At 38.8% G+C, this 24,899-nt stretch overlaps 1 protein-coding gene across 2 annotated transcripts in view; it reads left to right on the forward strand.

The window, feature by feature from the left end:
• The window catches only part of GTF2F2 (general transcription factor IIF subunit 2), a 152,664-nt gene that overhangs the window by 17,811 nt on the left and 109,954 nt on the right, over positions 1-24,899 (forward strand). For both annotated transcript variants that reach the window (XR_003791731.1, XM_029210186.1), the window contains exons 3-4: positions 6,961-6,979; positions 8,204-8,348. Coding sequence is in view for 1 of the 2 variants with exons in the window: in XM_029210186.1 (XP_029066019.1) it covers positions 6,961-6,979; positions 8,204-8,348 (164 nt within the window). In the remaining variant the exon portion in view is untranslated. The remainder of the gene's footprint in view (positions 1-6,960; positions 6,980-8,203; positions 8,349-24,899) is intronic.

The raw sequence follows: 24,899 nt of genomic DNA on the forward strand, positions 1-24,899 counted from the left end.
GGGCTTTATCCAGGCCTTGTCATTTCCCAGCTATGTGACTTTGGGGAAGTTGCTTATTACCCTGTTTCCTCATCTGTGAAAAGGAGATGGTATTAATACCTCATAGGTTAAGTGCATGTAAAATACTCCGTAAGTGTTCACCTGCTGTCATGCCCCACATACCACAGAGTACAGGCAGTAGACCCTGCATCATGTCTGGCACCTTCCCTCCCCGTCAGCTCTCCCAGAGTTAAGCAGCAGCACCAGCTTGCTGTGCAGTAGGCCAGAAGCTAGGGAGAAATACATGGTGTGTACGCTGATTCCAGCAGAGACAGGCACTGTGGAGTAAAGGAATCAAGAGAGGCAGAGGGGAGGGGAACACATGCTGCTGGGAATGCAGCTCTTCCCAAATTTGGTTCTTTTAATACCTGAAAAAAGGAGAGTCCAGAATAAGATGAGAGTAACAGCTTCTTTTAACAGTTGGTAACATTTGGGCCATTTTCGTCAAGCAATTCATGCCATGTCCCTAAATCACTGTACTTGGACTATTCTTATACCTTTGGACATCTGATGTGTACTGCATTTTAATTGGTTTATAGTTTTGCTTTAGTTTGTTTAATTTTAAAACCAGCCTTTCTACATTACTACCCTGCCTCAGCAAACTTCAGTTTTCAAAATGTTTGATATATGTCCTATTTTACTGACAGTCATACAGTTTGTGCTAATACAGCTTCTTTCAGAGATGTTTAATTTCTTGTTTTATTTCTAAACACACTTAACTTCCAAGGTCATATCGGAGCCCACTAATAATATAAAATATGCAAATAAAAAACATCAATGAGATAATTTTTTGTTATAAAAATTGACTAAGTTTAGAACAGTGTTATACTGTTGATAGGAGTTTAAATCAGTACAAACTTTCTGAAGGGCAGTGTGGCAAAACATATATGTATATCAATGCACATATATATATACACACATATACGTATATATACGTATATAATACACACACATATGTACAGATACACATTGCTGATCAAAACAAAGTAGAATAATAATCCCACTGTTTCCTCTGCCGGTTAGTTCACAGTGCAAGCATTATGTTCAGTTCTTGGTGCTGCCCTTACAGAAAGACACTGAGAGACTCAATTTATCATCATTTATTCTGATGTTCAAATTGTCCAAAGTTTAGCCAATGGAAGCTCCTTCTAGCTGGCACTCATGATCTTTGTTTTCTTTATTGTGGTAAAGAATACATATAAAATTTACCACCTTAACCATTTTTAAGTGTACAGTTCAATAGTGTAAGTCCCATAGACTTTGGGCATGTCTTCATCATTCTTTGAGCACTTACTTTTTGTTAAGGAAAGATGTTTTAGACTCATCTTGTACATTTCTGTCTGAGCCCTGGAGTCAGTCATTTCTCCAAAGAGGCTTGGTTTCCTCTAGAGGAAAATGGGATTTGGAAACTAAGCTCTGGATACCACAGGTGCTCATGGCTGCTCCCAGACCCTCTAAGTGGCTGTGTATGTACACACACATACCTCTAGGTCTGCATTTATTTTTATATTTACATGTGTTGAAGATCATGAATTTATACCAATACCCAGCTCCAGTTCAGCACCACAGGGTGTGTTCTAGTTTCCTCTCTTTTCATATTCGTACCTCTTTTCTGAAAGTGAGAAACCTGGTTCCTGTTATTCTTAATATATTCACTTATTTGTTCAGGCCTTTGTTCTTACTTGTTCAGAGTCCCCCACTTCTCCCCGCATTGCTGATTGCCTTCCTCACCCTCCTTGCGCTATAGAAACCCTTGTTAGGCTGTTGTTAACCTTTGCTGCCCTCCACAGGGATGCTCTCCTCAGCCCTTCTAGGTTTCCACCCCCTGTTCTGAGGCTGCCCTCTCCTCAAAGGCATGCCTCCTTCCCCTGCTAGGGCTCCAATAGCCTGTTTCAGGCTGTCCTTCCATGTGGATGCCCTCGCCTCACTAGGCTCTGACCCATTTCTTGTTGAGCTGTTCCATTATGGGGTGCCCTCCTTTACCCCATGGGCTCTGGCACCTTGCCCCGGCCTGCCCTCTCTACCCCAGGCACTTCCTTTCCACTTGGGCTATGACTGCTCTGCTCAACCCACTCTGCAGATGCCTACCTTGCTTGGCCTCCCCTATTGGTTTTTGAGCTATATTGTTCAAGAAGGGGACATATGACTAGGAATTCAAAATGAAACAAAACAAAAACCACAAAAAATCCTGTGGGAGCACAGGGTTATTATTATTATTATTTGGTTGGTTTTCTTATCCTGAAGAAGCAGGTGATTTATTGGTTATCAGTGATTAGTGAAAAGTCTGGCCCCATTGGTGTCAAATCTAAGATGTATTTTAAGAGTGTAAGAAAAAGGAAAGACATTAATTTTTTTTAAAAAGGCAAGAGGAACAAGGTTGGAGTCTAAAGAAGTATCTGTGGAGTATTGAGAAACAGACTCAGAGTAACGAGAAACATTACGAGACTTTCAGTGAAAGGGTGGGCCAAGTGTTTACTTCATCCATTTCTGAAGCCATTACTGTGTTTTACAATAGTGGATGTTTATAACTTTGACCACAGATCATCATGGGAAGGGTATATTTTAGTTGTAATGTAGAATGACAAAAGGTCATGTATACTTCATACATTCATATACCAAGACAAAGCAATACATAATCCTTTTAAAATAAATTTTAAGTTTTCACGGGTTAATATTTATTCTAGAAAATTAACTCATCCAGAGTTGATCAATCTCTTATCATTCCAACTAAGGTGCTATTATTATACAGTTGTCCCTTGAACAATAAGAGTTTGAACTGCACAGGTCCACTGATTACATGGGTTTTTTTCAGTCAGTATATGCTACAGTTCCACACGTTTGCTGTTGGTTGAATCCATGGACATGGAACCATGAACATAGAGGGTGTCGTCTGCCCTAACCCCTGCATTGTTCAAGGGTCAACTGTATATGAAAAGGAAGTTGACCTCCCCTCCTTTGTTCCCTAATTGCATCTGGGTGATTTCTAGTCACTGACGGGAAATGGCAGCATGACCTTTAATCCATCCTTTTTCCTTTGCTGCCCACTTTCAGTCATTTCCTCTTCTATCGGTGGTTTTTTTTTTTTTTTTTTACATCTGTATTGGAGTATAATTGCTTTACAATGGTGTGTTAGTTTCTACTTTATAACAAAGTGAATCAGTTATACATATACATATATTCCCATATCTCTTCCTTCTTGCGTCTCCCACCCTCCCTATCCCACCCCTCCAGGCGGTCACAAAGCACTGAGCTGGTCTCCCTGTGCTATGCGGCTGCTTCCCACTAGCTATCTACCTTACTTTTGGTAGTGTATATATGTCCATGCCTCTCTCTCACTTTGTCACAGCTTACCCTTCCCCCTCCCCATGTCCTCAAGTCCATTCTCTAGTAGGTCTGTGTCTTTATTCCTGTCTTACCCCTAGGTTCTTCATGACATTTTTTTTCCTTAAATTCCATATATATGTGTTAGCATACGGTATTTGTCTTTCTCTTTCTGACTTACTTCACTCTGTATGACAGACTCTAGGTCTATCCACCTCATTACAAAAAGCTCAATTTCGTTTCTTCTTATGGCTGAGTCATATTCCATTGTATATATGTGCCACATCTTCTTTATCCATTCGTCCGATGATGGACACTTAGGTTGTTTCCATTTCCGGGCTATTATAAATAGAGCTGCAATGAACATTTTGGTACATGACTCTTTTTGAATGATGGTTTTCTCAGGATATATGCCCAGTAGTGGGATTGCTGGGTCATATGGTAGTTCTATTTGTAGTTTTTTTAAGGAACCTCCATACTGTTCTCCATAGTGGCTGTACCAATTCACATTCCCACCAGCAGTGCAAGAGTGTCCCTTTTCTCCACACCCTCTCCAGCATTTATCGTTTCTAGATTTTTTGATGACGGCCACACTCCTCCTTGAATTCTACAGCTGTCTGGTTCAGGCCTTCATTACTTTTTATATGCGTTTCTGCATTAACCTCAGTTCAATTCAGTAAACATTACGTGAGTGCCTTCTGTGTCTTTCCCTTTGCTTTGCCTACAGTGCCTCTCTCTTAGGGTAGCTAAATTCAGTTCCTCTAGAAGGAAAGTTCTGGAGAGATAGGGAAGGGACTGTAGTGAATTCAGTGCCTGACTGTCTGCATGTTGAGGGGATTGTTGTCATGCCGAATTGGGAGCACATTGTTGCCAGATCTTCCGGTCTTGTAAGAGAAGCTGGAAATTCATTATTTTTATGTGAAATCTTAAACTTTTTTCACCTCTTTTCTAGGTACTTCCCCAACAAAAAGAAGATTGACATTGTATTTTAATGTATGAAAGACTGGGAATTCATACAGTAAACAAATCTCTGTAAGAATCTGGAATCCTTAGTCTGGCCTAAAAGGCTCTTTACCACTTGACTCCAACCTACCGTTCACTGATGTTAGAAGGAATATGCTGGATACTTTCTCATTTCTGGTGTTTAGTTGGATTCTTCTCTTAGCCTGGAATGGACACTTGTTGTTGATCTCATCCCCCACTCAGTTCATCTTTTCCTAGCTTTCATATCTGCATTTCCATGACAGTTTGTTATACCTCTGTCTTGAAATTATTGTCCTGTTTGTAGTTGTTCATGGATTGGAGCTGTTTTTTTTTTCATTAGACTGGGACCTTCTTGAGGATAAAGACCTATACTCATACTATACCATGCACTTGTCACAGTGCCTAGTGGATGTATAGCAGACACTTAATGACAGTGAATGACTGAACCACTGAAGGAAGACAGGTTGGAACTCAGCCGGGTGTTATGGAGAACTAGTAGTTTTCTAACTGGTCTTCATATCCATTCTATGTATATTTTCTGATGTCAGTCTCTTGGAACATGTCTTTGTACTTGTTATACTTTGGTTCAAACAATGCTTGTAGCTCTCCATTGCCTAAAGAGTGAAGTCCATGCTCTGTGCTGTGATATTCAAGATCTTATATGGTCTGGCCCCATTTCTCCTTTATAGTTCATCTCCTACTATTCTTTATTTTGTACTTTCCCTCCCAGCCAAATCTGATCACATTTTCCTGGCTTTGCTTAGCAATTTACTTTGCTTTTTTTTTTGGCCCTGTCACGAAGCATGCAGGATCTTAGTTCCCCCGACCTGGGATCAAACCTGCGTCCCCTGCAGTGGAAGTGCAGAGTCTTAACCACTCGACCGCCAGGAAAGTCCCACTTAGCTACTTACTGTTTTTTTTTTTTAACATCTTTATTGGAGTATAATTGCTTTACAATGGTGTGTTAGTTTCTGCTTTATAACAAAGTGAATCAGTTACACATATACATATATCTCCATATCGCCTTCCTCTTGCGTCTCCCTCCCTCCCACCCTCCCTATCCCACCCCTCTAGGTGGTCACAAAGCACCGAGCTGATCTCCCTGTGCTATGCGGCTGCTTCCCACTAGCTATCTGTTTTACGTTTGATACTATAGCTCAAAAGCTGCCTCTTGTTGAGCCAGTCCTCAACTCTTAAAATGGAAGAAGTGGTGTACTCCCACCTAATCCTAGCACATTGTGGCTCTCTTAATTAAAATTAAAATTTATCTCACTTTATAGTTATGGATTTAGCTTTTTTTTTTTTTTTTTTTTGCGGTATGCGGGCCTCTCACTGTTGTGGCCTCTCCTGTTGTGGAGCACAGGCTCCGTGGTCATGTCTCATGGGCCCAGCCGCTCCGCGGCGTGTGGGATCTTCCCGGACCAGGGCGCGAACCCGTGTCTCCTGCATTGGCAGGCAGACTCTCAACCACTGCGCCACCAGGGAAGCCCCTGGATTTAGCTTTTATATCTTCTGCTGGCTGGGGATAGGGGCCTTCCACTCAGTACTTTGCAGGTATTTAATACATGATATTTTTTTAATTAGGCTATTATTAGGGTGTACATTGATCCCATATTTATTAAAAAAAAGAAAAAGAAAAATTTAAAAATGTAATTCAAATAAATTAAAAATCGTATGGAAGGATATTTACTGGGGATAACAGTAGATGTTAACAGTAGAATCTTGGCTAATTTAAAACTTTTGGGTTGTCTGTAATAAAATTATTTCTACATGGGCATATATTATTTTTATAGCAGAGAAAATTGCTTGTAATTTAAAAATAATTTTTGATCTTTAAGGTTTTGTTAGGTAAGTGAAACTTCTTCAGCTAGACAAAATAAATAGTAAAATTTGTTGAAGTTCTATATATCTGGTATTAAATATGCCATTCACATGCTGCTGAATGCTAAAAATACTCAGAGGGCTACTCTGGTGGCGCAGTGGTTAAGAATCCGCCTGTGAATGCAGGGGACACGGGTTCGAGCCCTGGTCCGGGAAGATCCCACATACCATGGAGCAGCTAAGCCCGTGCGCCACAACTCCTGAGCCTGTGCTCTAGAACCCACAAGCCACAACTACTAAGCTCGTGTGCCACAACTACTGAAGCCAGCATGCCTAGAGCCATGTTCCGCAGCAAGAGAAGCCACCGCAATGAGAAGCCTGCACACCGCAACGAAGAGTAGCCTCCGCTCGCCGCAACTAGAGAAAGCCCGTGCGCAGCAACGAAGACCCAACGCAGCCAAAAATAATAAATAACTAATAAATTAAAATACTCAGAAATTAAAATAAGAATTGTAATAAGATCATTATTTGGATAAAATATTATTAGGTCAGGTTGTAATAGTGTTAAGAGACACAAACTCATAATATCTAAAATACTCATGTGGGATTAATGCGTATTTGTTTTTCCTATAGGATTACAAATAGAATAGAGCCAAGGATAAATATTAGTTAATCTCTGTAAATGTAATATTTTTATGTAAATATGAAGTAGCATTATTTCTTTTAGTTCTTAGCTTACATTTGAAAAAAATATGAAATTAAATAATTGAAAATTTTTTCTTTCCTCTCTTTCAGAAATCAAGGAAGGACCGAGGTAAGATTATTTCTATGGAAATTTTATTTAAAACATTAGATTATTTTACTATGCATTAGTAATAGTAAAGAGAGGGTAGTGTTTGCGTTTTGGAAAACTCCACATCAAGCTGGTGGCTGGTCAGGAACACATACTAGTATAAATGCCACTCTTGTGTGAATGAATAGGCTCCTTTCTAGTTGTTCATGCTTAGCATTTTTCTACTTTGACCTAAATATCCCCTCTCTGGTACTATGAAAGTTAGTATTGTTTCAGTAATACTTTAAACATTATTTCAGGTTGGCAAATGCATTTGATTTGGATTTTTGAAGGCTTTAGATTTTGACCCATTAAGTCCAGGACATAATTTGCAGTACCTGTCGCATAGTAGAGAGATATTTAATAATACTTCATAATCTTTCTACATGGTTAAGAGTTCAGTATGTTAAGTTTATAAATCCCTTTGATGTAAAATTTGGGGAGATATGGTAAAAATCATTTTGAAAGAACACCTACTGTGTCTTTTGATTCTAAACCTCAATATTGAGTTATCCTTACGAATATTTAGTTGTATTTGTTGAAATATTCAAAAGTAAAACAGCACCGTGTACTCATACAGTTACTGGATCTAAAAAGAAAGACATCCTCTGCTTATGGGAATGTTTAAGCTTCCTGAGTAAATAGCTCACTTCCCCCTGCTTCAAGTACAGTCGCTTTCTTAATACTTTTTAAATGTTCAGTCATTCAGCAAACACTGTTTTCCTTCTGTGTGCCAGGCATTTTGCTAGGAGATGGATGGATGAATGGATGGATAGATCTGTCTGTCTATCTATCTATCTATCTATCTGTCAATCTATCCATCCATCCATCCACCTAATACTTATCTAATTTATTTAGGGGTATAAATATAACAAGACATGGTTTCTTCCTTGACCTCAGACACCTTAGGAAAAAAAATTTATTTCTATTTTGTAAATAGAAGTTTTTCAGCCATAGACCAGAGAAAACATTTGAAAGCTGTCTATATAATGGTAGATTAGCCCCATTATTCTGACAAAACGGGATAGATTCTCTTATTAGGACTAATTATTAAAAATTTTTTGACGAAGTTTTTAAAAAATGCTTAATAAAATGACTGGAAAAGATTCACACTAAAAAAGTATTTGATTTATAGTTAGAATTTCTGTACAGATACTTTGAATACAAAAATCTATTGTAATAAGCTCTGGTTCATGTGTCTCCTAGGTGTCATTTACTTTGAATGAGGACCTTGCAAACATTCATGATATTGGCGGGAAACCAGCTTCAGTCAGTGCTCCTAGAGAACATCCATTTGTCTTGCAAAGTGTTGGAGGACAGACATTAACGGTGTTTACCGAGAGCTCATCAGGTAAGTGGGAAGAGAATTATTTAAATGCAATTCCTGTACATGTTGTGTAGATTTTCTCTCTCAGCGCATACTCTAAGGTCATTACCAGGGCTGTTCCACCTATTGTTCTTTCTACCTCTTATTCATATCATACTACTTCTCTGCTCTAAGTACTTTCCTGTGACTGATGAAATTTTGGCTGTTACTGGAAGGGTTTAATTTCCATTTGGGGCATGAAGAAATAGAACAAAGCAGATGGAAGAGTGTGGTGCATCAAGCTGTCTTCTAAGATGTTGAGGAAACAGTATTATGAGTTTTGACAAGATAAGGTCATCCTTGCCTGTTTTGGTAAATTAATATTCAGTAACTATAAGTTGTGTTTTAAAAAGTACTGCTGAATATTAAGGAATATTTAGTCAAAATAGAGGGAATATTTTGGCTCTTGTATGCTTTCTATACTTTTTAATGCATAGGGATTAATTTCTTTTAATTGGTATCAACTTCTAAGAAACTGTGTATAGTTTTTAATTTTGTGTGTTTGCTCTCAGATGTTTTAACAGTTCAGTAAATCAGAGCAGGTGTTTCAGTTTGTGAATTAAATATAAAGGGAACTTTTTTTGTGGCGTATGTAAGAGTATATGTTTATTTTCATTGTTTCTTGGTTTTTAAGCTTCACTGAATTTAGCATATTACTAGTAAAGCAGCAGGCCACCTCACTTTAACAGAACTAATTTCTCTTACCTGATTCAGAAAGTTTATTGGTTGTTTAAAAGAAAAACATCCATGGTTTTGTTGTATTTTCATTAAACATTACAAAGAAACTGTAAGATTGAGGACACGGGGAGGGGGAAGGGTAAGCTGGGATGAAGTGAGAGAGTGGCATGGACATATATACACTACCAAATATAAAATAGCTAGCTAGTGGGAAGCAGCCGCATAGCACAGGGAGATCAGCTCGGTGCTTTGTGACCACCTAGAGGGGTGGGATGGGGGGGTGGGAGGGAGACGAAAGAGGGAGGAGATATGGGGATATATGTATATTTATAGCTGATTCACTGTTATAAAGCAGAAACTAACACACCATTGTAAAGCAATTATACTCCTATAAGATGTTAAAAAAAAAAGAAAGCTGTAAGAAATTATAATATGTTAACATTATTGTTTAAATAGAGTATACAGTTGATCCTTGAAAAATGGGAAGGTTAAGGGCAGCAACCCTCACAGAGTTGAAAATGCGCATGTAATTTACAGTGGGCTCTCTGTATCCAAGGTTCCTCCATATCTGTGGTTCTGTGTGCTCAAACTTAACAACTGTAGATTGTGTAGTACTGTAGTATTTACCATTGAGAAAAATCCACATATAAGTAGACCTGTGCAGTTCAAACCCATGTTGTTCAGGCGTCACCTGTACTCAGATAAATTTTTTGTGGTGTCTTGGATTGCCAATAGCTGCATAAATTGATGTCAAAAAAATTAGTCATTTTTTTTCCCCTGGGACATAGAATTTAAAAAAAGATTTGTATTATTACATTATTCTGTTACCATAATAATTTGTAGTGTAATATTATGGGAAGTAGAAAATGTTAAACGTATGCATTTTCTCCTGGAGAAGATTCAACCATTCAACAAATATTTATTGTATGCTGCATTGTGCAGGGCATAGCATAGGCACATCCAAGGAATCTGAATTAGCCTTGCAACTGATGGGATTTAATAAGACCTATTGAACCTGTGAGGTTTTCTCTACTTTTGTGTTTGTCCCTGGAGTAGAAGAGGTGTTGGCACCAAGATGATAAAAAGGAAGTAGTCTGGAAAAAAGCTTGAGGTAGGGAGACTTGAGCTTCCTTGGTAGAAAAAGGTACCCTATTTCAGATTTTTTACCTCTTATCAAGTTGCTAATTTTTCCAAAGCATGATTCATTGCTGGTACGTATATGGAAGACAGTGGTTTAGAAAGCTAAGGTTTGTTGTCCTCAAAACTAATCTTTCATTTTTAATCTCGTAAATCCCTTAGTTAGCATTGTGATCTTTTTGAACATTTTGTATTCACATTTCTGGTTACAGTGTACTCCAAAGTGAACATGGTATTATAAGGATTATCTTGCCAGGAATATGGAAAAAGATCAAGATTGTCATCCTTCTTCTGGAGTTTGTACAATATGTTCTTGCTTTGTAGAACTGTGATAATACAGGTGCAGGTCTAAGTTGCTATTAGATGGTGCACACTATAAGGGAGGTCTTTGCTGCCTAATCTCAGTCATTTCTGTTTCACGTCATTGTTCCTTAACTCTCTTTGCACCTTTTTAGGCCTTAATTTCCTTATTTATGAAATACAGATAATAGTTATTTACATTAGTGCATAAATATGAATATATTTAAAACACTTTGAATAATACTTGGTATATAGTACATGCTCAGTAACTATTAGCTGTTATTACTATTATTAATATTAGATTTTACTTTTAAACACTTTAGGTTTCAAATGTATTTTAAGGTGTGTGCATGCATTTTACCTATATCTGGGTGTATATCACTTGATAAAATTCAACCAGAAGAGATTTTTATGTTCAGTGTTTTTAATTGCCTGGAGGACCAGGAAAAATGCTCTAGAATCGTTAACGGTTCATTTCCTTTTCCGAGCCTTGCATCATTTGCTATTTCTACTCATTAAGGTATGAGTTGCACAACTGGGCTCCTTGGCTCTCTAGGAAGTCATAAATAGACAACAGGGACTCTGTGACTGCTGTGACATGTTTAAAATGCTAGCTAAGTGTATATCTGCATGTTTTTCTGCAGGACAAGACCCTCCCTAGCTTTCATTGGGGTCTCAGAGGGATCTGGGACCCAAAAAAGCTAAAGAGCCACCACTCTAGTATTAGCTTGGTTTGTCATGAACCTGCCAAAATGTAAGTGACTGAGTCATCTTACGATGAGCAAGCCATTTATTTTACATTGAAATATACATGGAGGTGGACATTATCCTGAATATTTTTCCATTTTTCTCTCAAGCGTAGAACTGTACCTTCTTATTAAAAAAATTGCTTTTCTGGGCTCTTTATTTCTTTTTACTAGTGCCCAGGTCTATAAAACAGAATTTTATAAGAAAAGATTAGACCTTCACTTAAGTTCAGTGTGTTGAGTTTAATTTTAATAGCTTTATTTTCTCAGTTAACATACTTTTGTCGGTTTTTGAGAGACCTCTTTTGAGCCAGTTTTTCTAATGGTTGAATTCTACATATTTGAGTGTCTTTGGGGTGATGGGGTTAGAGGGGGCCTGATGATATGTTTTACAATGCTTTCTCCTTAATTAAAACAATCTGCATTTTATGAGCATTTGATGAACACAATTCATTTGTTTCTAGTTGAGCATTCCTATCTCAGAGAATGGGTTTCATTTTTAAGGGCCATTTGGATTAGCCCTTCTTCCACCTCCAGATTTCTCCGTGAAATTCCAGATAATCTATTTTCTCTATTAAATATTTCCATGGGGATCTCTATTAGCTTACCTCTCTACCCTCATCTACATGGAAAAGCCTCATGTGTTTGGCCTTTTTTTTTTTTCCTTGGGTCTTCAGTTTAGTATTTTTATCTATTTTCTGGTAACCAGATAACTTCTGTTTCTTTTGTCCTTTGTACCACTACCTTTGCTCAAACTTATGTTTTCATTTTACAATTGCCAATTCCAGACTAAACGTTGTTCAACAGATATTTTTGATGCTAGGCTCTACGCTAGAATAAGACTCGACTCTCTAAGTCCAGTTGGGCAACCGATATGTGAAAAAATAATTGCTACAGAAAGTGCTCTGTTAGAGTTACGTACAAAAAAGAGTATGTACTTTGCCTGAAGGAACTGGGAGAGGCTTCAAAAGTGGAGAAAATACTTGAGCTGGACCTCAAATATATGAATAAATGCACATCAATAGGAGGGAAGAAAGTGAAGATAAAATTTATTTCTCTCACCTTCAAGTATCCTGTTCTTCACTTAGCTTTTTGCTACCTGTCATACTCTGTCATCATCTAAAATCCATTCAGTGGTCCTGGTTAGATCAAAGCGAAAAAGCTCAGTTGTGGATTTCATAGTCTAGTTTAGAGATGAAAATCTTTGTACTGGTATGGTGGCAGTGGAAAAGAGGGCTCCTGTTCTAGAGATATTAGAGGAAATTTGACAGCTTTTGGTGATGAATTGACTGGGCAGGGACTGGAAGAGTGAGAAGTCTAGGATGGTTTCCAAGCTTCTTTGACTTGAGAATCTGGTTGAATGGTGAGACCATTACTGAGTTAGAAAGTATTGGAAGAAATGGGCAGGCTTGGAGCTGATAGAGACAAGGTGACTTTTTTGCTCAAGTTTTCATTATCTTTTTTTTTTTGATCTATTTATTATTTATTTTTGGCTGCGTTGGGTCTTCATTGCTGCATGCGGGCTTTCTCTAGTTGCGGTGAGCAGGGGCTACTCTTCGTTGCGGTGCGTGGGCTTCTTATTGCGGTGGCTCCTCTTGTGGAGCACGGGCTCTAGGCACACGGGCTTCAGTAGTTGTGGCTTGCAGGCTCAGTAGTTGTGGCTCATGGGCTCTAGAGCACAGGCTCAGTAGTTGTGGCACACGGGCTTCGTTGCTCCACGGCATGTGGGATCTTCCTGGACCAGGGCTCGAACCCGTGTCCCCTGCATTGGCGGGTGGATTCTTAACCACTGTGCCGCCAGAGAAGCCCCAGTTTTCATTATCTTTGACCCCTTTTCAGCAGCTTGTTGTTAATTAAAAAAATTGGTATTTGTACCTAGTTTTTGCAAGCCCTCTTTTACTTAGGCCTGCGATACTTCAGTGAGCAAAATCTCAGCTTTCATAGTGCTTACATTTTAGTAAGAGGAGACAGCAACAAATAGTAAACATAATAAGTAAATTGTATTGCAGCCTAGAAGGTGGTAAGTTCTCTGGGAAAAAAGCAGGCAGTGGGATCAGGAGTACTAGGTTGAGGGTGGGGCTTGAAATTTTAAATAGTGTGGTCAGATGTGGGCTCATTGAGAAGGTGGGATTTGAACTAAGTCTTGAAAGAGGCAGAGGGTAGCCTTGTGGAGTTAGTTATCCAGCTAGGAGTTTTCAAGGCAGAGGGAACACATTTGCGCTAAGGTGGGAGCAAGCCTGGAATGTTCTAGGGGAAGCAAGGAAGTCAGTGTGGGCAGAATCGATGGGCAGGGGGGAAGAGGCCATTAGGCTGGAGAGGAAGGGGGTTGGCGGTGGCAGATCATGAAGGGATTTGTGAACCATTATAAGGGTTTTGGATTTTACTGAGTGAAATGGGGAGCCACTGGGGGGTTTTGAGCAGTGTAGTGATATACTCTGACTTACATTTTGAAGGCCCTCTCTGGCCAGTTGAGAAGAGACCATGAGGACAAGGGTAGCAGCTAGAGGCTATTGCAGTAATCCAGGGAGAGATGACAGAGACTTGGACCAGTGTGGCAGCAGTGACAAAGGTCTATTTTCTCATCTGATGTTCATCCCATCTTTAGTTGTCTTAACAGACAATCCACTTGGATTTCTTATCACCTGAAACTCGGAAGTTATGAAATCAAATTGACTTCTACATTCCTTTATTCTCTATGTATCCATATTTCTGTCAGTGATAACATCATTCTTCTGTTCTCTTGGCCATGATAGTTCTTGGCCTCCTCTAACTCTCACATTCAGTCAGTTGCCCACTTGGTCATGCCCATAGTAGACATCACACATACACATTTCTCAATACCACTTAATCCAAAATCCTCTGAAAACTTCACCCATCCTCTCTACCCTCTTCTAGTCCAATCTGCTGGAATCCCTTCTCTCACTATAGCTTCCTGGCTCTGCTGCCTCTCCTTTTCCCCTTGTTTTCCTCTGCAGGAATTTGTTTGCCTTTTACAGTCATAACCATTCTGCCCTTTATGGCTGTAGCCTTTTGATTTGATTGATTCTTCCTTCATCTGGACTTGTATGGCAGTAACGTTTGTATTACTCATTTTGTCCTGGAATTAAACCTTATGGGCAGGGGACTGTGGCTCATGCTTATCTCCAGAGTGTCTATTGTAGGACTGAGCACATAGCACATGGGCTTGTTAAAGCAAATATGTGTTGAAATAGTTTGTTTTCCTTTATTTTCTCCTAAGAATTACTAATACTCTAAAGGTACTCTTTAGCATGTTTTTAAGTGAGATGGCTTGTTAGTGACAAAAGGATAGATTTTCTTCCTTCAAAGTTAAGTCTTTTTCTTAGGACACTTGAGGTTCAAAATTGAATATTAAATTCCTTTGTTCCCTACTTTATTTCTTGCTCATTATATTTTTATTTTGGCACAGATGATTCTTCTACTTTCTCTTTGCTAATCAGATTAGTTCAGTGCTGTGTGATGTGACACTTGGTTAACCACTGGACACATTATAATAATGCTTGGTGCATTTCCCCTGTTTGTTGAGAGTCAGTTGGTTTGAATTAAGCTTTATGTGTATCTGTGTGTGCTTTATAGCTTTCAAACTACAGCTGTTTTCTTTTTTGAATTTTTTTCTTATCACTGCTTTTACATGAATTATACTGTTGCATAAATTATCACCATCTGTATATTACTAATTGCCATTGCAGTGGGACTCTGAGATTTTTTTTAACCGAAGTATAGTTGATTTATAATGTTGCATTAATTTCTGCTGTACAGCAAAGTGATTCAGTTATACATATATATATACATTCCTTTTAAAATTATTTTCCATTAAGGTTTATCACAGGATATTGACTATCCCTGTGCTATACAGTAGGACCTTGTTGTTTATCAATTCTATATGTAATGATTTGCATCTGCTAACCCCAAACTCCCAATCCGTCTTTCCCTCACCCCCTTTCCCTTTTGGTAATCATAAATTTGTTTTCTATGTCTCTGAGTCTCTTCCTGTTTTGTAAATAAGTTCATTTGTATTATATTTTTAGATTCCACATATAAGTGATATCATATGATATCTGTCTTTCTCTGTCTCACCTACTTCACTGACTGTGATAATCTCTAAGTCCATCCATGTTGCTGCAAATGGCATTATTTCATTCTTTTTTATGGTGAGTAGTAGTATTCCATTGTATATATGTACCACATCATCTTTATCCATTCATCTGTTGATGGACATTTAGGTTGTCTCCATGTCTTAGCTATTGTGAATAGTGCTTTTGTGAACATAGGGGTGCATGTATCTTTGAATTATAGTTGGACTATATTCTTGGTTACATTTGCTGTGACACATAGTGCCTCGTTTTATATTCTCATAACTATTTGGTTTAGAAAAATTGAAGGAACTTTTTACTAAGGTTTATGTCTTTCTTGTCATTAAGTAGTGATAGCTAAACAGAAGTAGGTAACCTGTTGAACACTTATTTTGTTTGCTATGTTAAGCAATTTACAGGAATTATTTATTTCACACAACAAGCCTATGAGGTAGGCACTATTGTTATTTTATTGATGAGAGAAATGGAGTTTACATAGGATATAATTTGACCAACATACGGCTTGTAGACCTGTGCCCTTAATCATCATTCTAGTGGTTTTCAGAGTGTAGGTGCAAAATCAATTTTGTGAGTAATTGGCACCATTAAAAAAAAGAAAGCGAGAAATAGAATGGAAAAAAATTAACTTTTTATTTTGGAACATTTCAAACGTACACTGAAGTAGAATAATATAATAAACGCTGTGTACTGTCCCCACCCAGCTTTTTTAACGTGCTGTCAGTGATAAAGAACAAATTACTTTTATAAAAAGGTATTTTGCTTTTTTCATATATATATTTGCACCCCTCATTGCCCTGCTGCATTTTGTCTCCTAAGCCTCTGTAAGGCCTATCGCTGTGATTTTATCAAAATGATATATAGCTTCACTTATTCTAAACCTCAGTTCCTTCATAAATTCCCTATTGGGTTTGCCCTGCAGAAACAAAAATAATCTGTCTGATCATTGTCTGTCTGCAGATTATCAATATGTTTTTAACCTGCCTCTTTCCAGGTGGGTATTTGTGTTTATGTATTATCTAGTGCAGTGGTTTCCACCTGGGGGCTGCTTTGGCAGCATCCAGAGACGTTTTTGACTGTCACACTGGCTGCATGTTCCTGGCATCTGGTGATTGGGGAGGCCACCAAACATCCTGCTGTGCACAGGGACAGCCCCTCGCAACACAGAATTACCCAGCCCAAATGTCAGTAGTGCCAAGGATGAGAAACCCTTGTCTAGTGTAAGAGAAGCTGTTATTTTTAGTGGACAAGCTATTTGGTATAACTATGGATCAGATTAAATTATAAAATAAAAATGCCTTTTTTTTTTTTTTGACGGAGCCAACAGGAGTGACCAGAACCTGTTCACCTCCCCAGTAGTTGGTTTTTGTTCTTCTCCTCCTGTTCTTCCCCTTCCCGTCCTCCTTCTGCCTTTTTTCTTCCTTTTGTTGTATCAGAAGAAATTTCTGTGCTTTTAGGAGACTGCTCTTGAGACAGCTTAACTTTTGGTTGGAGCATTTAATCCATTTACATTTAAGGTAATTATCGATATATATTTTCCTATTGCAATTTTCTTAATTGTTTTGGGTTTGTTTTTGTAGGTCTTTTTTCTTCCCTTACTCTTTTGTTCTCACCTCTGTGTTTCCCACCTACAGAGATTCCTTTAGCATTTGTTGTAAAGCTGGTTTGATGGTGCTGAATTGTCTTAGCTTTTGCTTGTCTGTAAAGCTTTTGATTTCTCCCTCAAATCTGAATGAGAGCCTTGCTGGGTAGAGAATTAAAGTGTTGAAAGGTTTTTCCCTTTCATCACTTTAAACATATCATGCTACTCCCTTCTGGCCTGCAGCTTAACTTTTCATTGTGGAAAAAATTTTAAGCATATACAAAAGTAGAGAAATAGTATAGTGAAACTTATGTGCCTGTCATCCAACTTCAGAGGATCAACATTTGGTCAGTCTTGCTTCAGCTGTAGCCCAGCCACTGCCCTTTGTACCTCACAAGGTTATTTTATCTCACACAGCATATCATTCCATCTTTAAATTCTTAGTACATGTCTCCATAAGGATTCCTTTCTAAAAAATACATAACCACAGTACCATTATGGTACCTAAGAAAATGAACATTAATTCCAAAATATCATCATAGATGTAGTCAGCGGAAACTATTTAATGCTCAGACTCCAATGTTTCTTGATGTTTTTTCCTCTTTACGTTCTGTTTTCTGATTTGTGGTTCAACTTTATCTGAAATCACAGTGGTTTGCAATTTAACAGCTTACAATGTCCACTTACGAAGGCACCACTGGAGAAAATACAATTCATCAAGTCATTTGTATTACTGTGAAGGCATGTAGCAGTCTTTCTGCAGAACCGTTTCAGGAATTTGGCTGGCAAAGAAGTGACAGAATAGGAAATCATTTTTAAAGCTGTACCAAGGCACTGATGTCAAATTTGTAACATTGTTGGAGAGGGAAATACTTAAACTGTGTTTACCGAATGTCATGGATTATTTTCAGATTGCATAAAGTTAAAGTTAACAAATAGATACATTTAGAAAGAAGAAAATGTTGTCAGCGCAACATGACCAAACTCTAAAGGCATAGAGGGCTTTTAAAATAAAAGTTAACAATAAAATAGAAGCTGTGTAAGAATTTATATGATGAATGGACTAAAAAATGTTATTTAATTCAGTATAGTTACTATGAGTAGGGAAGTACTAGTTTATCTCAATATAAACAATAGGGGGGCTTCCCTGGTGGCGCAGTGGTTGAGAGTCCGCCTGCCGATGCAGGGGACGCGGGTTCGTGCCCCGGTCCGGGAAGATCCCACATGCCGCGGAGCGGCTGGGCCTGTGAGCCATGGCCGCTGAGCCTGCGCGTCCGGAGCCTGTGCTCCGCAACGGGAGAGGCCACAACAGTGAGAGGCCCACGTACAGCAAAACAAAAAACAAAAAAAACCAATAGGGGCATATACAATTTGTGTACAGACCTCAATTTAGAATATCAGTTTCTTGGAAAATTAAAGAAATTGATCAAGAAGACTAGAGAAACCGATCTCATCTAAGTTGAGTTTAAGTTTAAAATAAACCTCTTGAAAGTTAGGTCAATTATATGTCTTTAATGCAAAATGACTTAATAAACATTTTTAAGTTCTTAAATAAAACCTTATTCTTACATGTTCTTACCAACTGTTAGACATAGACAGCTGTGGCCTGGCCAGAGGTGAAACATTGATGGAGAGCCAGAGTATTCTGAAAGACTGTATTTGAAAAGAAATTCAGCTGAAGTCTGTTTTTTAGTTTATTGTAAGAACCATGTGTATGTGTATCAGTCCTCAGTTTCTTGCTTATATTGTATCATTAGCTATTCCAAAAGAAGAAGGGGAAAACTCTACAGACATACTGTTTTTACATTTTTTTCCTCTTCTCTTTAAAAGAGCCTTTCTGGAGAATATTTTATGATTGGAAGTTGCGGCCTTCTCTGCTCATAGAGAAAAAAAGCACACCACCCAGGGTCGTTTACAGCTTTGGTTTCTTTTATATAACTATGCAGAACTTAATAACTATGAGGATTTGGCAGATTTTTTCTTTGTAACTTGTTATGTATCATAGCTAAACAATTTCTTGAGAAGAGCACCTCTACTGTTTAGCAAAGGAAAATGTCTATTGATTTAGAGCAGTTCTCAGTCCTTTTTCTGCATCTTCTAGGTGAAGGGTGATGTTTCTTACATTTCCAAGTTAGGGACAGATTCCCCTGGTTTAGGAACTGTGACCTACATGCCCTAGATGCTCTCAGTGCCCTCCCAGAGTCCCTCAGCCCTTGCCATTTCTGTGCACACTGGCCAGCTTCTAAATCCCAGTATCTGTATCTCTGCCTGAGAGCTTTCTCTGTTGCCAGCTCCTCTGCTGGCCTGGAGGGCGGGTCAGAAATGTCAGGGTATTAACCCTCACTCTGGGAGCGGCCCTCAACCAATATCTGAAAGGAGTTGGTGGGTAAATACCAAGCTCCCTTAACCCTCAGGTGGGGTGACCTGGGGCACGTGTCCTACACTGTCTTGCAGAGTTCTGCAGCAGAACTGCAGTTCTGCAGTTGTCCACAGTGGCATGCAACTGGTACCCGTTTTCTAGACTCAGCTCTTTATTGACTTCTTTCTTCTTCCTGTCTCTTTTCCCCAATCCTCTTCCAGTGTTTCCTAGGATCACCTTACAAATAAACTACCTGAACTTTAAAACCTTGTCTCAGTCAGCTTCTGGAGGAATACAAACCAAGATAGAGATAGTAAACTATAGCCCTACCTTTATTCAGAAAGTGAAAATGATGTCTTTACAGGGATTACCTTGGCACCCGTGATCAGGATGACTGATCATGCTGCTGTTGCCTTCACTGGGCTTTTACCACCGTCTCCCCTCAGTCCCCCAGGGTAATCCTGTCTTTTTTCATCCCTGCCCCTCTCTTCATCTGGACTTCTCCAATCCCTCCATGAACTGTGGTTATGATTCCAATAAAGTTCTCTTAGAGACTGCCTCTGATCTTTTTGGATTTCAGCATCTAGTTTTTCATTTATGCAGTTTCTCTGTATTCTCCAGCTTTTTGAAATAACTACTTCAAAACCGTAGAACTTTTCCATTAGAATATAATTTACTCAGGAAGACAGTTGCAAGGGGAAAATAATACACGGTTCCTCATTAGCTGAAAAAACTATCACTTGTTGGAAACAATTTCATTTCAAGACTATAAAATTCATGAAAAGTAATTCAAATAAATTAACTGCATCACTGCTTCAACTGACATTCACTTTCCACAAAAGTCTTTACTTGCTTGAAGTCTTGTCGGAAGAAAATGTTAATAGATGTTAAGTGGGAGAAAGAAAAACTAATTGGAGCCTATGTGATAAGTTTCCCAGACTGTGTGTCTCACAAAGATAACCACAGTCTCTTCCCATTAAAAAAAGAAGAATAGATAGATAGATAGATAGATAAAATGATGGAACCATGACTCTGGTTGGTTTCTTTTTAACATGTTAGTCCTTAAGAAGTTTAATGTTTCTGATATTGCAGTATTTCTAAACAATACTGGTTGTGTCCAATAAGACCTATGCTTGAAAGATAAAAAACAATCTGTATTAGGAAGGAAACAAAGTTACTCAAGATATGTAAGCAATTAGTATAGAAAATTCAGTTTTGAATCCATGAATTCAGAAAGCACAGCTACCAGTGTTTTCCGTTTTGATGTGAGTGGTGGTTACATGAATGTGTTCACTTTGTGAAAAGTCATCAAAGCTGGAAACTTATGATTTCTATACTTTTATTAAACGTAGGTTATATTTCAGTACAAATTTTATTAACAAAGCAAAGCACAAGGAGAAAACACATTTTTCTAAAAATCCAACCACATCTTTTAGTTTGTTCAAAAATTTTTAATTGCAGGTATTAAATCACATTGTATTAGTTTGCTAGGGCTGCTGTAACAAAATATCACAGACAGAGTGGCTTACACAACAAGTTTATGTTCTCACAGTTCTGGAGGCTAGAAGTCCAAGATTAAGGTGCTGGCAGGTTTGATTTCTTCTGAGGCCTCTTTCCTTGGCGTGCCCCCTTGCTGCCTCTTCACATGGTCATCCCTCTGTGAACATGCACCGCTGGTGTGTCTCTTTATGACCAAGGGACACCAGTCGTGTGGCATTAGGGCCCACCCTAACTGCAGATTACAGTAACTGTAGAGTTACGGTTTACTATTTTTGTCTTGATTGGATTTCTCCAGAAGCTCACCCTGTGGGTTACGATATTATGACATTTGATTGGGAACCTGAGGATGACTCTGCAGCACACGACTATGTCTGTCCCATAGTTTATGCATCGTTGGAGAATAGTATATACTTCAACCGGTGGAATCATATTGGCTGAATTTACAGAATTAGAAGGAGTGCTATTTAAATGGTAATCTTCTCACATTATTAGTGGAGAGGGAGATGCCTTATGAACCAGACCATTTCTGAACAGGAGTTGGGTGTGCACATGTGTGTGGAGTTGTAGTGGTATTGAGATATTGGTTGGAAGAGACCTTAGTTTACGAATAAAGGTATTGTAACTCTGACATTCAAGGATGGTGGCTTTGCTGCACAGTTAAAAGGAGAGTATAGGACTTTCCTGGTGGCACAGTGGTTAAGAGTCCGCCTGCCAATGCAGGGGGCACGGGTTCGAGCCCTGGTCTGGGAAGATCCCACATGCCGCGGAGCTGCTGAGCCCGTGCGCCACAACTGCTGAGCCCATGTGCCACAGTTACTGAAGCCCGTGCGCCAAGAGCCCGTGCTCTGCAACAGGACAAGCAACCACAATGAGAGGCCCCCACACCGCAATGAAGAGTGGCCCCTGCTCGCCGCAGCTAAAGAAAGCCCATGCGCAGCAAGGAAGACCCAAAACAGCCAAAAAGTAAAATTAATTAATTAATTAATTAAAAATAAATAAAGTATACAATTCGATTAAAAAAAAAGGAGAGTATATTGGGAGAATAAAAAGTCATAGACTGAAGGTAGAGTTTTAGTACTAGGCTAAAGATGTTTTAGGACAAGACATTCAAAGATATTGGTTCATTTTTAGAGTAAAATAGGGACCAGCAAACTCTGGCTTGTTGAAACTATCTCCCAGCCATAATGTCTTTAATTTGGAAAACATGGCTCTCATGGTCCTTTTTTTTTTTTTTTTTGAGTTAAATTTCAAAGGTAGAAGAGGCAGTGCTTAAAGATTATCAGGATCAGCAAGGAACTCACGAATATAACTCACAAATTTATGTGTGTTATGGCTACTAAAATACTGCTGGTGTAAGAAACTGAGTCCAGCCTTCAGGTGTATTTTATTTGGCTAGCTTTCTGTTTTGTTTTTAGTGAATATTGAGATTTTTAGGCAGGACATTTCTTCTCCAGAGGGCCAGGATAGTAACCATTATTCCTTATTAACTACTCAGTTGTTTTACGTAACTCTTTTACCTGCCCCAATTTGAGACTGCCTAATTTTAGTCCAGTCTCTCTTTTTTTTTTTTTTTCAGTCTCTCTTTTTGAGGTAGCAAAATTGTTTTGAATGCCTTTGAGAAATAGAACTAGAGGCCAGTTTTCTTATTCTGTATCCATGTCCTTCCTGCCGTTGAAAGAATAGGAAAGAAGTGAAGAGATGAGTAAGAAGCCAAGTTGTATCTCTTTGGACACAGGACAGAATGATAATGTGCTCTGTAGTTTTTGCTTTAGGCGTCCAGACAAAACTTTGAAAGAAACAGGTTTAACTGAATTGGGGGGTCCTGCCTGACTATTCATTTTGCACCTCTGAGGCAAATAATAAACACTATAAATTTTCCTTTATACCTGAGGTTAGGGGATATTAAACTTTACTTATTTATTTAATTTAATTAATTTGGTTGCCCTGGGTCTTAGTTGTGGCATGTGAACTCTTAGGCATGCATGTGGGATCTAGTTCCCCGACCAGGGATCGAACCCAGACCCCCTGCATTGGGAGCATGCAGTCTTAACCACTGCGCCACCAGAGAAGTCCCTAGGGGAAATTAAAAGAAAAAATTCCTGGAGTGGGAATCTTAATATTCCTGAAGGTTGTCAGATTCATCTTAGGGATGGAATCGTTTAGTTTATTTGGTTAGGGAATTAAGAAATTCGACAGTAGAGACTAACAGGGTGTCTGTATTTCCCAACTATAATTTAGGATGAAAAGCACTGTGATTCAGTGTCTAAAAGATAAGTACAGCCTATACAAACCCATCATTTGTACAGTGCTTTTACAAATACTTTTGCAGTACTATCACGTGACCCTCAAGAATTCTGATAGGAAAAATAAATAACTCAAGGTGGGTTAAGGAGATATAATTTGACCACCTACTATGAGATCGTTATACCAAGCCCTGAGAACGAAATGTTTTGGAAAGACACACAGTTCTTGTCCTCAGAGAGTTCGCTTCTGAAATGGGGGTGGTTTACTGGGAGCAAAAGGGAGAAGCTGCAGCAGATTATCCTGGATGAGTGAGAGAAGCTTCGCTGAGAACCTAGCCGGAGTTAAGACCTGAAGTATTAGTTGGGGTTCTACTTGAGCAAGCAAAGCATGCCTGTGGCCTTCGGAAACAGCGTGTGCAGAGGTGCGAGAGCATGATGGGTTTGGAACTTTGCGAGTGTGAAGGATGAGGCGCGGAGTGAGGAGACTTGGGACTAGATGTGCATACACATCAGAGAGTGAGTCGAGCTCTGATGATGACTGCTTTCCCCTACTTTGCTGAAGGGAAATGGTAGCTCCTGGAAGTGTGTGCATCTTGGTGAAGATGCTTTGGGAGCGTTAAAGATTGGTAGGATCCTCACAATCCAGGAGGTAGGGAGGGGCTGTGGTGGAGAGCATCTCAGACTGAGCAGTGCTACTAGAATAAAGGTTTGAAGAAAGGAGGGGAAAAGAGATGTGATATTTAATGCCTGGAATTCGTCAGACATGTAATTCCAAAGGGGCTCATGAGAGACTCAGTATCATTTTGAAGTTAATTGTCATGCAGCTATAAATATTTTATATGCATTTCTATTTCATCTTCTTATTGCTCATACTGAAGAATGAGGAATGTTTTGATCATTTGGGGGTACAGTATTTTTCACAAGACAACTATTATCTTTAAGTGCCTCTTTCACGAATGGTGACTGTTTTTCAGTATTATCTCTCATTACTTTTATTCAGACAATGCACAGTACTTCTCATACGGTAGCACTTGAATATTTGTCATTCTAAAATTTAATTTGCTTTGAATACTTTTGTGAAGGATTTCACATTTTATGATCATTTGTTTCATGGCATTACCCTTCAGTGAAAAGAATTAGCTTTGCTAGTGTTTATAATTCTGTTTAAGATCCTTTTCAGTTATGTTAATCATTAGCCCTTATTTGGAGCCAGTTTTTATTTATTTATTAAAAATTTTATGTATTTATTTATGGCTGCTCTGGGTCTTAGCTACAACATGCGGGGATCTTTTAGTTGTGGCATTCAGGACCTTTTTTAGTTGAGGCATGAGAACTCTTACTTGTGGCATGCAGGATCTAGTTCCCTGACCAGGGATGGAACCCAGGACCCCTGTGTTGGGAGCATGGAGTCTTAGCCATAGGACCACCAGGAAAGTTCCTGGAGCCAGTTTTTAGTTGTCTTGGTTGATATATTGTCTAACTGACTATGCAAATCGTTAGCTGGGTATAGTGATGTTTTATAAATAGTTAGAAACACATTTAATCTGCTTTAGATCTAATCAGATGATACATATTTGATATAAGTTGGTAAGAATTTCCATTTTAAAACACTCTGTCTTATTGTGGAGGATACTGTAGTGCTGTCTAAGCTGTTTAGGAAATCAGATTTATTTGAAAACCATTTCTGCAGAACCATAGATATCATTGTAAAACTGATTTTATAGTATTATTTATTTATTTATTGGCTGCCTTGGGTCTTCATTGCTGCGCGGGCTTTCTCTAGTTGAGGTGAGTGGGGGCTACACTTCGTTGTGTTGCACGGGCTTCTCATTGCAGTGGCTTCTCTTGTTGCAGAGCATGGGCTCTAGGCACGCAGGCTTCA

This window comes from Monodon monoceros, unplaced genomic scaffold (assembly GCF_005190385.1).
Source record: "Monodon monoceros isolate NGI ecotype Baffin Bay Population unplaced genomic scaffold, NGI_Narwhal_1 Super_Scaffold_8, whole genome shotgun sequence".
Lineage (NCBI taxonomy): Eukaryota > Metazoa > Chordata > Mammalia > Artiodactyla > Monodontidae > Monodon > Monodon monoceros.